General features: G+C 36.7%; 1 protein-coding gene across 4 annotated transcripts in view; it reads left to right on the top strand.

The window, feature by feature from the left end:
* The window catches only part of RALGPS2 (Ral GEF with PH domain and SH3 binding motif 2), a 165,365-nt gene that overhangs the window by 80,520 nt on the left and 71,319 nt on the right, over positions 1 to 13,526 (top strand). For all 4 annotated transcript variants that reach the window (NM_001191426.2, XM_005217159.5, XM_059875588.1 and 1 more), the window contains exons 7-8: positions 743 to 835; positions 5,840 to 5,966. In NM_001191426.2, the coding sequence (NP_001178355.1) occupies positions 743 to 835; positions 5,840 to 5,966 (220 nt within the window). The remainder of the gene's footprint in view (positions 1 to 742; positions 836 to 5,839; positions 5,967 to 13,526) is intronic.

Genomic DNA, 13,526 nt, shown 5'->3' on the forward strand with positions numbered 1-13,526 from the left:
CAGGCAAGAATACTGGAGCAGGTTGCCATTTCCTTCTCCCGTTAGTGAGCCTGCTGCTACTGCTGCTGCGAAGTCGCTTCAGTCATGTCCGACTCTGTGCGACCCCATAGACGGAAGCCCACCAGGCTCCCCCGTCCCTGGGATTCTCCAGGCAAGAACAATGGAGTGGGTTGCCATTTCCTTCTCCAGTGCATGAAAGTGAAAAGTGAAAAGGAAGTCCCTCAGTCATGTCCAACTCTTAGCGACCCCATGGACTGCAGCCTACCAGGCTCCTCTATCCATGGGATTTTCCAGGCAAGAGTACTGCAGTGGGATGCCATTGCCTTCTCCTAGGAGGCAGGGGCACCTGAGTAGGACACAAATCAAGATCCTGGGTGCGGGCCTTTCTTTGAACTTGGATCATAAGGCAGAACTAGTAATAGTTCAGTATAAGAAAGGAAACTGCCTACTAGAAACAAGGATGCATACCAGATAACTTTGATACTGAGCCATAACTTTGGTTTTCTTAATGTATTAGACAACTGGAGGTAGATGTATTCCCAGAGCTAGGAGGGAGTTCTGTGTGGGCCAAAAATCAGCTTACTGTAAACACAGTGGATACCCCAAAAACAAATCTCAACAATGAGGGTAATAAGTATGCTATAAGAACCACCAGTTGCCTAAACTGTATTTGTCTTCAAGTTGTCTTGTATTCATGCTATTTATTTTTCATCTCTCCTCCCCCTTTTTCTAAATCTTCCAGAAGTTGTATGAGCTGAATAACCTTCATGCACTTATGGCGGTGGTTTCTGGCTTACAGAGTGCCCCAATTTTCAGGTTGACTAAAACATGGGCGGTGAGTAATCTTCCTTAGTTAATGATAGGTTAGACTGCCTGTTGGAAGTGAAGATGTTTTAGTTCCTTTTGTAGTTCTTAGTAAAGTTAATATTATGATAATAGATAAGGATTTTTTAATTAGTTTGTACTCTGTTCTTTGAAACCTACATTTTTTCCTCTCCCCTTAAATAAGTATTTCATGAGGCTTGTTAAGTATTTTGAGCTAAAACCAACTTGGTGCTTGGTTTCTGCTCTTTAGGAAATCATCTTTGTAGAACTTTTTAAAACATCTTTGACAATATAGAATTTCAAGTTTACTGATGGGAAACTGTAAATGTGAAAATAAATTGCATTAATCATGTAAAGATTATGCTTTTGGAAAATTTGAGAAAGATATAAATTGTAAGTTGCCCCCCAAATTTACTGATTCAGATTTCCATTACAATATTTTTACTCAGTAAACTCTTGGGTTTTTTCCTTAGGAATAAAGGAAAATCTGATAGCTAACAGGGAAGTAGGCAGTGTTTTGCACATTGTGATATTATGCTAATCATACTTGGTTCTGTTTAACAGGGTCAGAGTGTGAGGTTTTACTTTTGCACATTTGTGTATTTTTATGGTTGATCAATGTGATACTGGCCTCAAGCTTGCTGGGTATTTTTCATTTAGGTTTTATAGAACTGAAACTTTAGATTCAGTTAAATCTGTTCATATTAATACTGTTCTTTAATGTTAAAGAGGAATGGTTTTGTTTACTACATTTTGTGCAGAGGGTTAGTGTGTTCTTACTGTCCTGGAATAAAGACTTGACTAACTTTATCACAGTTTTTTACTTACTAAAATATAACTTTGTGTTTAATTAGCCTGCTGTTCTCACTTTTCATAGTGTCTGAAGAGACAGATGTTTCTCATACTGGAAAAACATTAGTATGGAAGAGCTTATGATCTTGTTTATATTTCATTTGTATTTTAGAAACACCTGAGTGAACAGTTTTCCTACTCTAAAAATTATTTTTAATAATGATGACCTAATTCTCTTTTATTAAAACTTTAATTTAATGAGGGAATGGAAGTGATTATAAATATACAGTCATGAATTCCATCTTTGAAGTTTTAGGGAAAAGAAATTGTACTCTGGTTTATATTGTGGTTTAGAAATGAGATACATTTCCCTCAAGTTAATTTTGTTTCCTTGAAGTTATTTTCATTGTCTCTGTCTCATGTCTTGCATCAAAAATAGTTTTGTTTAAATTTAGTAACAGCTCCATTATTAATCTGAATAAAATTTTTGGTGTTCATGTTAAACTTGAAAATATTCCGCAGTTTTGCTAGGTACTAATTGTTTGACGTGCATAGTGGATGATATAGACAAAGTCCTGTTCATATAGAGCTAACATTCTACTGGGAAAAGATAAGCTGTAAATATATAAATGATATATCATAAATAATGATGAATGCGCTGTAGAAAAATAAAACCGAGTAAATGAGATGTAAAATACTTCCCTCATGCTTTTCTGTGATATGTGGTAAGAATTTCTGATAAGTGATTAGACCCAGTTGCAGTTGGACCTGGCAATTGAAAAGGATTGATGACCTTGTCAAAGATGTTGGAATGATTAGATTTGAGAGAATAGTGAAGGAAAAAATGGGACAGTAAGAATAGAGAATGCCTTTGAGGAATTTTGTTGTGAAGTACTGAGGTGAGGGCCAGCGGTAACTAGAAGAAATGTGAGATTAAAGATTTGTGGTGTTTTGCTTTGATTTTAAAGATGAGATCCGTGACAGTATGCTTGAGTGGTAGTACAGTGATCTAATAAAATGAGGAGGTGAACAAGAAGTCAAGGCTGTGATACCATAGATTAGCCCAGAGGAGATAAGGTCCAGTACTCCAGTGGGGCAGGAACAGTGTCTCCGTTTTAACAGGAGAGAAGGGGGTGCATTTGGTTACAAACACAGGTATGTTGGTAGATTTGGTGGTGGGATTCTGCAGAATTCTGTTTCATAAGACATAAGAAGCAAGGTCATTAATTGACAGTGGGAGAGGTATTGGAGGTTTGAAGAGAAAGGAAAGGATGAAAGTCATCAAGGGGACTGTGAGAGTGAATTAATTAGGGAAACATGTAGGTCTTAGGTGGAGAAGGCAATGGCAGCCCACTCCAGTACTCTTGCCTCCATGGACGGAGGAGCCTGGTGGGCTGCAGTCCATGGGGTCGCTAAAAGTCAGACATGACTGAGCAACTTCACTTTCACTTTTCACTTTCATGCATTGAAGAAGGAAATGGCAACCCACTCCAGTGTACTTGCCTGGAGAATCCCAGGGACGGGGGAGCCTGGCGGGCTGCCGTGTCGGGGGTCGCACAGAGTCAGACATGACTGAAGCGACTTAGCAGTAGGTCTTAGGAAGGTCCACTTGAGATTTTTGGTCATGAACTTAGAGTGAAACTAGTGTTCAGCGTTACCATGAAGAAGTGCTGAGAATTAATTGTATTTAACCAGTTGGAATTTTTTTAGGCGTGTTTGTACCACAGAGGGATCAAGGATAGTACAAGAGATAAAGTAGGTAAATATAAAAGTTGTGGTAGATGAGGAATCTAACCTAAGTAAAAGGAAAGAAATAATGAACAGTGAAAGGGTAGTATGGTGGAAAATCCTGGTGCCCTCAAATACAAGGAATGTACCAAAAAACAACATCACAAATGGGGGAAATATTAGAAACATTATCTTTAACATCAAGCAAAAGTATGCTCATTTTCACTGTTTCTACTCAACATAAAAATTTTAGCATAGTCAAAAAAGATTAGAAATAATAAGATATATCCTCAAAAAATTAGAATTACATTGAGTTACCATTTATCTATCAACTCCACTTCTGAGTATATACCCAAAAGAATCATAAGATTGGGACTCAAACAGGCATTTTTATACCAGTGTATAAAAAAGCATCATTATTAACAATAACCAATAGGTATGAACTATCCAAATGTTCACGAACAGATGGATGAATGTACAAAATGTGGTGTAAACATACAATGAAGTATTATACATCCTTTAAAAGGATTGAAATTCTGACACAAGCTGCACCTTGGATAAACCTTGATGATGATATGCTCAGTGAAATAAGCTAGACACAGTAAGACAAATAGTGAATGATTCCATTTATATGAGGTGCCAAGAGTAGTCAATCATTCAGACAGAGTAAAAGGTGGTTCCCAGGGCTGAGAGGAGCAAGAAATGAGGAGTTCTGTTTAATGGTTACAGAATTTCAGGGAAGATGCAAAGAGTACTAGCCATGGATAATTGCAATGATTGATGGATAATGTGAATGAACTTACTGCCACTAAACTATACACTTAACACTGGTTAAAATGGTAAATATTATGTATATTTTACCACAGCTTTTAAAAATAGTCCTCTGAAAACAAGTCTCTGCTATCCCACCCCAAATTGAATCCTTTCATTCTGACTATTGATTTGTTAAGAAAATTGCAAAATGTGTTATTTTTATACATATCAGACTCCATGCTTCTTTAGTTTTGTGTTTCAGATATGTCAAAATCAGCTATGAGTTCCAAGTAATTTGTTTCTCCAGATATTGTACCAGAGTTCTGGAATGATTGACTTTGGAAAGAAAAAAAAGATTTCTTGTTATCCTTGCTGTGTCATGCAGTATATTTTGCATATTCAAATACTTTGTTATGTGGGAGAGAAAAGAATGTTTGGATTTGTAGATCGAAGTGGAGAGTTGCACCAAATCTTGAAAGTTCTAATCAAGTGTATTGAAACTGGGCCATAGAAAGTCGTGAAACCAGTGTTTGCAGGAAAACCCATCTAAAACATTCAGGGATGCTGGTTAGACAGTTTTTTTGTTTTTGTTTTTGTTTTAGAGATTATCTAAAGATAATCTGTTATCTTGGAGCCTGTGAAAAATAGATTACAGCATCAATCCCAACTATATTACTTGTAATATTAAAAAGAGTAGTGGATTAGATGTTAGAATACTCTGTCTCCAGGACCAGACTGAGACCCATAAAAGCAGGACCTAGTCTTCGTGAATGATGACTGACGAGTGTTGGTGTATTCTGCTTCTCCTTGGGGTCTCAGTCACCTCATCTTTAAATTAGTCCTCTTGACTTTTCTCTTAACCTCGTAGGAGAATTAGATGAGAATTTTATAGGTGGAAGTGTTTTGCCTGCTATAAAATAACAAATATTTTATGACATAAAGTGAAATTACAACATAATGAAATAGTAACTTCACATATTTAAAGAAGAGATTTTTTTCCCCAAAGTCTTTGAAATACTTAAAAACATGTATTTTCTGAATCTTTTAGTTAATATTATTTCGGATGACTGTCCTTGCTTTTCTTTTATTCCCCTTGATATCTCCATTTTTCTCAAAGGGCACGCACTACAGATCTACTCCTCAAGCCTCCTAAAACAGCTGCAGTTGATTGTTCAACTGTATATAATACAGCACTGATCAAAGGGATCAAGGAAAAAAATGTCAGAAATCCAAACGTGTAAATTGTAGTTTTATAGTACTGGAAGAACTAGGTATGGTTAGAGTCATCAAGAAAAATTATTACTTAAATTATGAAATTCAGTATTTATTTCCTAATGCTTATTTACATAATTAACTATCTTTGAGGGGGCAGGGGACAAGTCATGAAAATATTTGGGCCTTTGAGGTAAATATGAATATATAATTATTTTAAATTAGGAAAATGAATAATAAAAATTGTTTAACCATTTAAAATAGTAAAGATGAGAAATAATGTATTATAATTTACTACTTAGTTAATTATTTTACGTACATACAAAGTATATTGTATTTTATAAATAATGAATATGGGTTTATTATATTAATAAACATGTCTGATTTTGTTTTATTTACATACTACCAAAATATAATTAAAGAAAATAAAACTTTGAAATTAAAATTCAAATTTATGGTAATTCTAACTTTTAAGTCTTTAATAAAATTGGATACAGAAATAACTTGGGCTTTTCTGTTTGTCTTATAGTTATTAAGTCGAAAAGACAAAACTACCTTTGAAAAACTAGAATATGTAATGAGTAAAGAAGATAATTACAAAAGACTCAGAGACTATATAAGTAGCTTAAAGATGACACCCTGCATTCCCTATTTAGGTGAGTTATGTCACTGTATATTCATTATACCTAGTTGTTGCTTTGCTTTAATCAATAGTTTATAAAAAATTCAATGTATTTTAAAAGTTTGTGTGTCCTTTAAAGAAATTAAAGGATTCTTAAGTTGAAAAAATTGTCTAGAGGAATGTGTTACCTTACTACCTGGAATGTATTTTCATTTTTTCTTAGAAATGAAGCATATGGTAAAGCCATACATTTTTCCTATTTTAGTAATGCTTTAAAAGAATGAACTAGTAGTTTGCAGTGAAGTTTAATGCTGTGAAAATATTTAACATTTACTTAAGAAATTGATCAAAAGATACAATGAATTTATTGTCAACATCATGAGTTCGTAGTTTATATTGTTGGCAGGTATTTTAACAGTGAATTATGAAAAACAGTCTCAATGAAGGTGTTATTGTTTTTCTGGAAGAAATTAGCTGTTTAGCTGTGGAAATTTAGCTCAGTGCTGAGACAAATCTGTATTTTACATATTATTACACATAGCGTGTATCTCTTTATTGTATATTTTACAGTGTTGATGAATTCCAAGAAGCATTAAACCAATAACGTAAGATGTTCACCAAAATATGAATAGTAATTGTTTATTAGGTGTTTGAATAAAAAAATGACTGAAACTATACCTTTTTAATGTATATGTGAATTTAAATACAGAAAATATATTATGTATACCTAGTATATGCATTATATTATGTATACCTAGTATATGCATTAAAATAAATTGACTTGATCCTATGTAGAGAGTAATCAAAAGATAACATTTGTTTTTTCCCGGTATCCCCTTTTACCTCCTATTTCCACTCTGTCTTTTACGTAACTACTCATACTGGATTTTATCATAACTGTTTCTGAAAATCATGGAAAAACCTGTTCCTTGTTTAGGAGACTCAACAGTGTCATCTTTGAAGTCTTTATAGTACCACTGAACACAAAGTACCAGTATAGTACCAGAACTCAAAGCAGGGCAGAGACAGCTGACGCACTGTCCTTTAGCTGCTCTAGAGCATCACCTTAGTTTGTCAGAGATCTCAACTCATCATATCATTGTGGGACATTCTCAGAGTCCAGTGGGAATAGGAAATGTTGCACATCCTGTGTTGAAGGCAGAGCACTCCTGTGCATTGTGCAGTGGCCACGTACTGTTTGTTTCTTTGATACATGGTTCAGGGCCATAGTAAACATAACTCAGGCTCTAAGCTGATATTAGGAAAGGCATTCTGCATACGTTCTACTTTCTACCATTACCTTGGCTTTGACATTCTTAAAAGTGGGGAAAGGAAGAATAGAGGACTTTTTAAAGTCATCAATATCTTCATACTCCATAAAAACATAAACTTTTCATAACATAAAGAACATTAGAGAGAATTTTTTGAATTCATGTCACTCAGTTGTGTCCAACTCTTTGTGACCCCATGAACTATAGTCTGCCAGGCTCTGTTCATGAAGTTCTCTAAGCAAGGATACTGGAGTGGGTCGCCGTTCCCTTCTCCAGGGGATCTTCCCAACCTAGGGATTGAACCCAGGTCTCCCAAATTGCAGACTGAGAATTGGGAACTGTAAATTCCAAAATGGCTCTATGATATTCATTTTTCAAGTCATTGAATTGTCTTCTTTAAGCCTTGTTTTCTTTACCTAGAAGTAGCACACATGTTTTTCTTGAGGCTGGGTGGGACGACAGTGATCTCTTCTATATAAATCACTTATACTACACTTGAGAAAACCAAAGTCCAGAAAGGTAGAAGAGCTGATTCAGAATCCTAAAACCTAGTTAATGACAGTTCTGAGGTTCTGACCTAACATCCTTCCAATTATAGCTGCTAAACTCTTATTCTAAAATTTACTGATTCCACAATTGTGTTTTTTCTCATTGAAATAAATATTTTTTGCAAATTTCATAATTTTTTTTTTTTAGCAAAGGAGACTAAGATTATTTTCTATTAAAGAGGACAGAATAACATAAATCCTTGTGCTGTGATGTCTAGTTCAGGGGTCTTTGTTTTATATTTATCCACATAGAAACTTCAGTAGAGGGTTTGAACTTGTCTGTGCCTGTGCACTTAAGCACACTCTTATATACCTATGAGGGTGTGGTGGGAAATCATTGAAATAGTGGAATCTGGACAAGTTTTCCTTTAGAAAATATACCTGTTTTCTCCCAACTCTGATACCTGAAATGGAGTATTTTTTCCTGTGGGTTAAGGCAAATGAAGAAAACACTGAGGTATAGAAGTTAGTTTGGAGAAAATAATAAAACCATAATCTTTCCTGTGTCTTCAATTTGGTCTGCATTAACTCCTCTTTTCAGTTACTTTTCACTTTATATATTCTCATGACCCAGAATCTTCCTTACTGCAATTCTCCACCAGTAGCACCAGTCTCTCTTGATTTACCTTCTAATTTATGGCTTTTGTTTTTTTGACTCCTCTTTCTCTGCCTTTCTCTCAAATCTGTTCTTTTAAAGGTCTCAGTCCTTTCCATTTATTCCATACACACACTTAAAATGGTCTCATTCAGCTTTTTCCCATATATCACCTGATGACTGCCAAATCTCAGATTGGACCTATATATTCAATTGGCTTTGTGGCCTAGTAATTCCTAATTCTTGTGGCCTAGTAACATTTTAGGTACTCAGATACTGATTGAATGAGATATCTATTGGTAACTCTTAATTTAGCATGTTCAGAAGTATATTCATCATTTTCCCCCTTTTTCTATACCTGATCCCCATCTTATCTCCTAGCTTAGTGACCTAGTGATCACAGTGTTGCATTATCTACACTGCTTCACCGCCCTCAACACTTGGCGGGTTTTCTGTTCTTTGTTTTTGGCTTTACTGAATTTCTCCTCCTCCCCTACTTCTCATACCATCTGTTAGTTTAGTTCAGTTCAGTTGCTCAGTCGTGTCCGACTCTTTGCGACCCTCTGTTAAGCAAGATGCATGTTTGTGAGGGTTATCAAGAATTAGAAGCCAAAGTGAAAGTGTTAGTTGCTTAGTCGTGTCCGACTTCACAACTATATGGACTGTAGCCACCAGGCTCCTCTGTCTGTGGAATTCTCCAGGCAAGAATACTGGAGTAGGCTGCAATGCCCTCCTCAAGGAGATCTTCTGGACCTGGGGATTGGACCTGGGTCTCCTGCATTGCAGGCAGATTGTTTACCACCTGAACCACTGGAAAAACCCCATTAGAAGCCAAAGGGTGAAGGGGAATGGCAAAAACTTATGCTAAAAATAGAAAACATACACTTTCAGTCTAGTTCAATTCAGTTGCTCAGTCATGTCCGACTCTTTGAGACTCCATGGACTGCAGCATACCAGGCTTCCCTGTTCATCACCAACTCTCAAAGCTTGCTCAAACTCAGATCCATGGAGTTGGTGATGCCATCCAACCATCTCATCCTCTGTCGTCCACTTCTCCTCCTGCCTTCAATCTTTCCCAGCATCAGGGTCTTTTCCAATGAGTCAGCTCTTTGCATCAGGTGGCCAAAGTATTGGAGTTTCACCTTCAGCATCAGTCCTTCCAGTGAATGTTCAGGACTGATTTCCTTTAGGATGGACTGGTTGGATCTTGTTGCAGTCCAAGGACTCTCTCCAGAGTCTTCTCCAACACTACACAGTTCAAAAGCATCAGTTCTTCAGTGCTCACCTTCCTTTATAGTCCAACCTCACATCCATACATGACTACTGGAAAACTTTGTCGGCAAAGTAATGTCTCTGCTTTTTAATATGTTGTTTAGATTGGTCATAGCTTTTCTTAATTTCATGGCTGCAGCCCCCATCTGCAGTGATTTTGGAGCCCCAAAAAATAAAGTTTGTCACTGTTTCCGTTGTTTCTCCATCTATTTTCCACGAAGTGATGGAAGTGGATGCCATGATCTTAGTTTTCTGAATGTTGAGTTTTAAACCAACTTTTCACTCTCCTCTTCCAGTTTCATCAGGAGGCTCTTAAGTTCTTATTTGCTTTCTGCTGTAAGGGTGGTGTCATGTGCATATCTGAGGTTATTGATGTTTCTCCCAGCAGTCTTGATTCCAGCTTGTGCTTCATCCAGTCCAGTGTTCTCAAGATGTACTCTGCATATAAGTTAAATAAGCAGGGTGACAATATACAGCCTTGACATACTCCTTTCCTGATTTGGAACCAGTCTGTTGTTCCATGTCCAGTTCTAACTGTTGCTTCCTGACCTGCATACAGATTTCTCGGGAGGCAGGCCTGGTGGTCTGGTACTCCCATCTCTTGAAGAATTTTCCAGTTTGTTGTGATCCACACAGTCAAAGGCTTTGGTGTAATCAATAAAAGAGAAGTAGATGGTTTTCTGGAACTCTCTTGCTTTTTCGATGATCCAGTGGATGTTGGCGATTTGATCTCTGGTTCCTCTGCCTTTTCTAATTCCAGCTTGAACATATGGAAGTTAACAGTTCACAGACTGTTGTAGCCTGGCTTGGAGAATTTTGAACATTACTTTGCTAGCGTATGAGATGAGTGCAATTGTGTGGTAGTTTGAGCATTCTTTGGCATTGCCTTTCTTTGGGATTGGAATGAAAACTGACCTTTTCCATTCCCTTGGCCCCTGCTGAGTTTTCTAAATTTGCTGGCATGTTGAGTGCAGCACTTTCACAGCATCATCTTTTAGGATTTGAAATAGCTCAACTGGAATTCCATCACCTCCACTAGCTTTGTTCATAGTGATGCTTCCTAAGGCCCACTTGACTTTGCATTCCAGAATGTCTGTCTCCAGGTGAGTGATCACACCATCATGGTTGTCTGAATCATGAAGATCTTTTTTGTATAGTTCTTCTGTGTATTCTTGCCAGGAATATTCTGTATTCTGTACAGAAGTATTCTGTACAGAAGTATTCTGTGTATTCTTGCCAAGAATATTATGTATTCTGTACACGAAACATACACTTTAGCATCTACATAATTTTATACATTGGATTCTCCATGTAATTATTCATCCCTATACCAGTCTGTGAAGAAGCATCTGAGATTGTGAGATGATTGCGGAACATTTGGCACAAACATTTGGTAGACTTGGGACAGGAAAATGAAACAGTGAAATATTTGTCAGACAAGTTCTTGTGATGCAGTTAAGCTCATTTCCAGCATGAAAATCACCTTTTTAATGCAGTGACAGTTTCATTTTATAGCACACTTTGAGATTAAATGTATTCATCCCATCTATCAAAACAAACATGCTTTTCCTAAGAAAATGTGAAGCATTTCAACTTTATATAACTTTTTGACTGCTTGATTTATTTATATCATATGCAGCTGGTTTATTTTCTCATTCCTAATCTTCAGTACTAAAGTATGTTGAAGAATGAAGATTTTACAATAGTTTATATCCTGTTAATATTTACATTTTTCATATTTTGTCCTTATTAAAAATGAATTAGGATCATGGTTTTTAAATTTAACTTTTCTTCAGAATTTTTTCCCCACTCATATTAAACTAGGCCTAGTGCAGATAGATGCCAAAAATGACAATATTTACAAGATGCTGTACATTTGATAGGAGATAACTTGTCCTGAAGACATTTGAGAGATAATAGTCATTGTGCATATTAGGAGCTTCTAGTTAACTATCCCTCCTCAAGTGTACAGAATTTGCATAATGTTATCCTTTATCCAGATGACTCCATGGTAAAGAATCCACTTGCCAAGTGGACGACCAGGGTTGGATCCCGGGGTCGGGAAGATCCCCTGGAGAAGGAAATGGCAGTGTATGCCAGTATTCCTGCCTGGGAAATCCCATGGATAGAGGAGCCTGGCTGGCTACAGTCCATGGGGTTGCAAAGAGTCAGACACAACTCAGTGACTGAATAACCACCCCTTGTCCTTTAGTGTCTGCGAAGGTTCTTTTGGAACAGATATGTCAACCAAAAGAATCTGTACTGTACAGAGAAAAGGTAAAGGTTAATCACCTACTCTTAACATAAGAGGCATTATCCAAACTAACGGTGTTATTAATGTTATGAATTATGAACTGAACCAACCATCATTCTCTGTGAAATTTAAAACAGAAAATGAAGGCTTATATACTGACAAAACTCTTACTTTGATACTGCCAGATTTATTTATAATTCAATGTGGATTAAATTATAAAAAGTAGAAAATGTTTTCTTGGCTTTCAACTCATCATCTGTTGAAAAGTTGTCTCTTCTGTTGGTTTGCATTCAAGGTAAAAATTAGTCAGCCTGGACGATATAGTGAAAAGTTCTTAGGCTAAGGATGCAGTTTTTCTGGAGAGAAATAGTTTGGCAAATTTCAAGGAAAAAATTGTTTTATATGAGAATTATTGCTTTAAATCTGAAAATCATTAACAGCACTCATTTGTTCTTGTCATTGGAGAACAGTCTTAAGGGGCTTATTAGAGAATTTGGCATGGGAAGTTTTGCTTTGCTGGAGAGAGGGCAAAAGAGCATTGTGCAAAAATAATTTAGTTGTTGTATGAAACATGATAAATATTCTTTCATGTGCGTTTTCTAGCCTCATTTCTACTTTATTTATGTAACTTTGGGAAGATGCAGTAGCTCAACCAGCTTAGGATGTTTTCTGGGAAGGAAAGCATATGTTTTTAAAACTATGGAAATAAGGAAGTTGTTGCAGTTCTATACACTGCTTCCTATCAAGTAGAAGCAGAATGTTACAGAGAAAAGTAAGATGGCCTAACCCTGTCTCTTATAGAGACACCCCCCAACTTAATTTGCAGTTTTGTATGTTAGATTTTCAAGATAGCCCCCTCTCACCCCCCTCTCTTTTTTTTCCCTTTTTTGAGAAGAGAAAATCTGTCTTTATGTTGGGCTTCTCTGATGTCTCAAGATAGTAAAGAATCTGCCTGCAATGCAGGAGACCAGGGTTTGATCCCTGGGTTGGGAAGATTCCCTGGAGAAAGGAATGCCAACCTGCTCTAGTATTCTTGCCTGGAAAAGTCCATGGATAGAGGAGCCTGGTGGGCTTTTTTTTTCTTTTCCTTTTGTGAGAATAGAAAAGCTTTCCTTATATCCATCTGTAATAAAGAATATAAATTGTACCCTTTCCATCCCCTATCCTCTGACAAGCACTATTTTGTTTTCATTAATCTCTCTCCCTCAGCAGTGTGTAATAAACCCTTAGTTTTTCTTGGTCCAGGGCTCTATGCTTAGCATCTCAAATAAAAGTGGGCACTTAATATTTAATACTTAACTGGTTGACTTCATTAATTAAATTATCCCTTTCTGGCTCTTCCCATTGTTCCAGCAATTTTATTCGTGTGTCATTTTTTGTATACAACTCCCTACCTTCTCCCAGTGTTCCGCTGGCTATCCAGTGTTTGCTTAGCACTGTTCTTGGTGATAGATGTAGAGCAGGGATCAGAGTGGACTTCGACCCTTCCTTTGTGGAACTTAACATCTCTTTAATACCAAGGACTGTGTGGATGTCATTACCTTGTGAATAACCTCTCCTATCTCCTAAGCTGTGAAAGAGGTGCATAACATTACCAGGCCTTGATAGCAGTGCCCTCATCACAGCAATGTTTGAAGCACACCTAAACTTGCAA

The sequence above is a fragment of the Bos taurus genome, chromosome 16, assembly GCF_002263795.3.
Source record: "Bos taurus isolate L1 Dominette 01449 registration number 42190680 breed Hereford chromosome 16, ARS-UCD2.0, whole genome shotgun sequence".
In the NCBI taxonomy this organism is placed as follows: Eukaryota; Metazoa; Chordata; class Mammalia; order Artiodactyla; family Bovidae; genus Bos; species Bos taurus.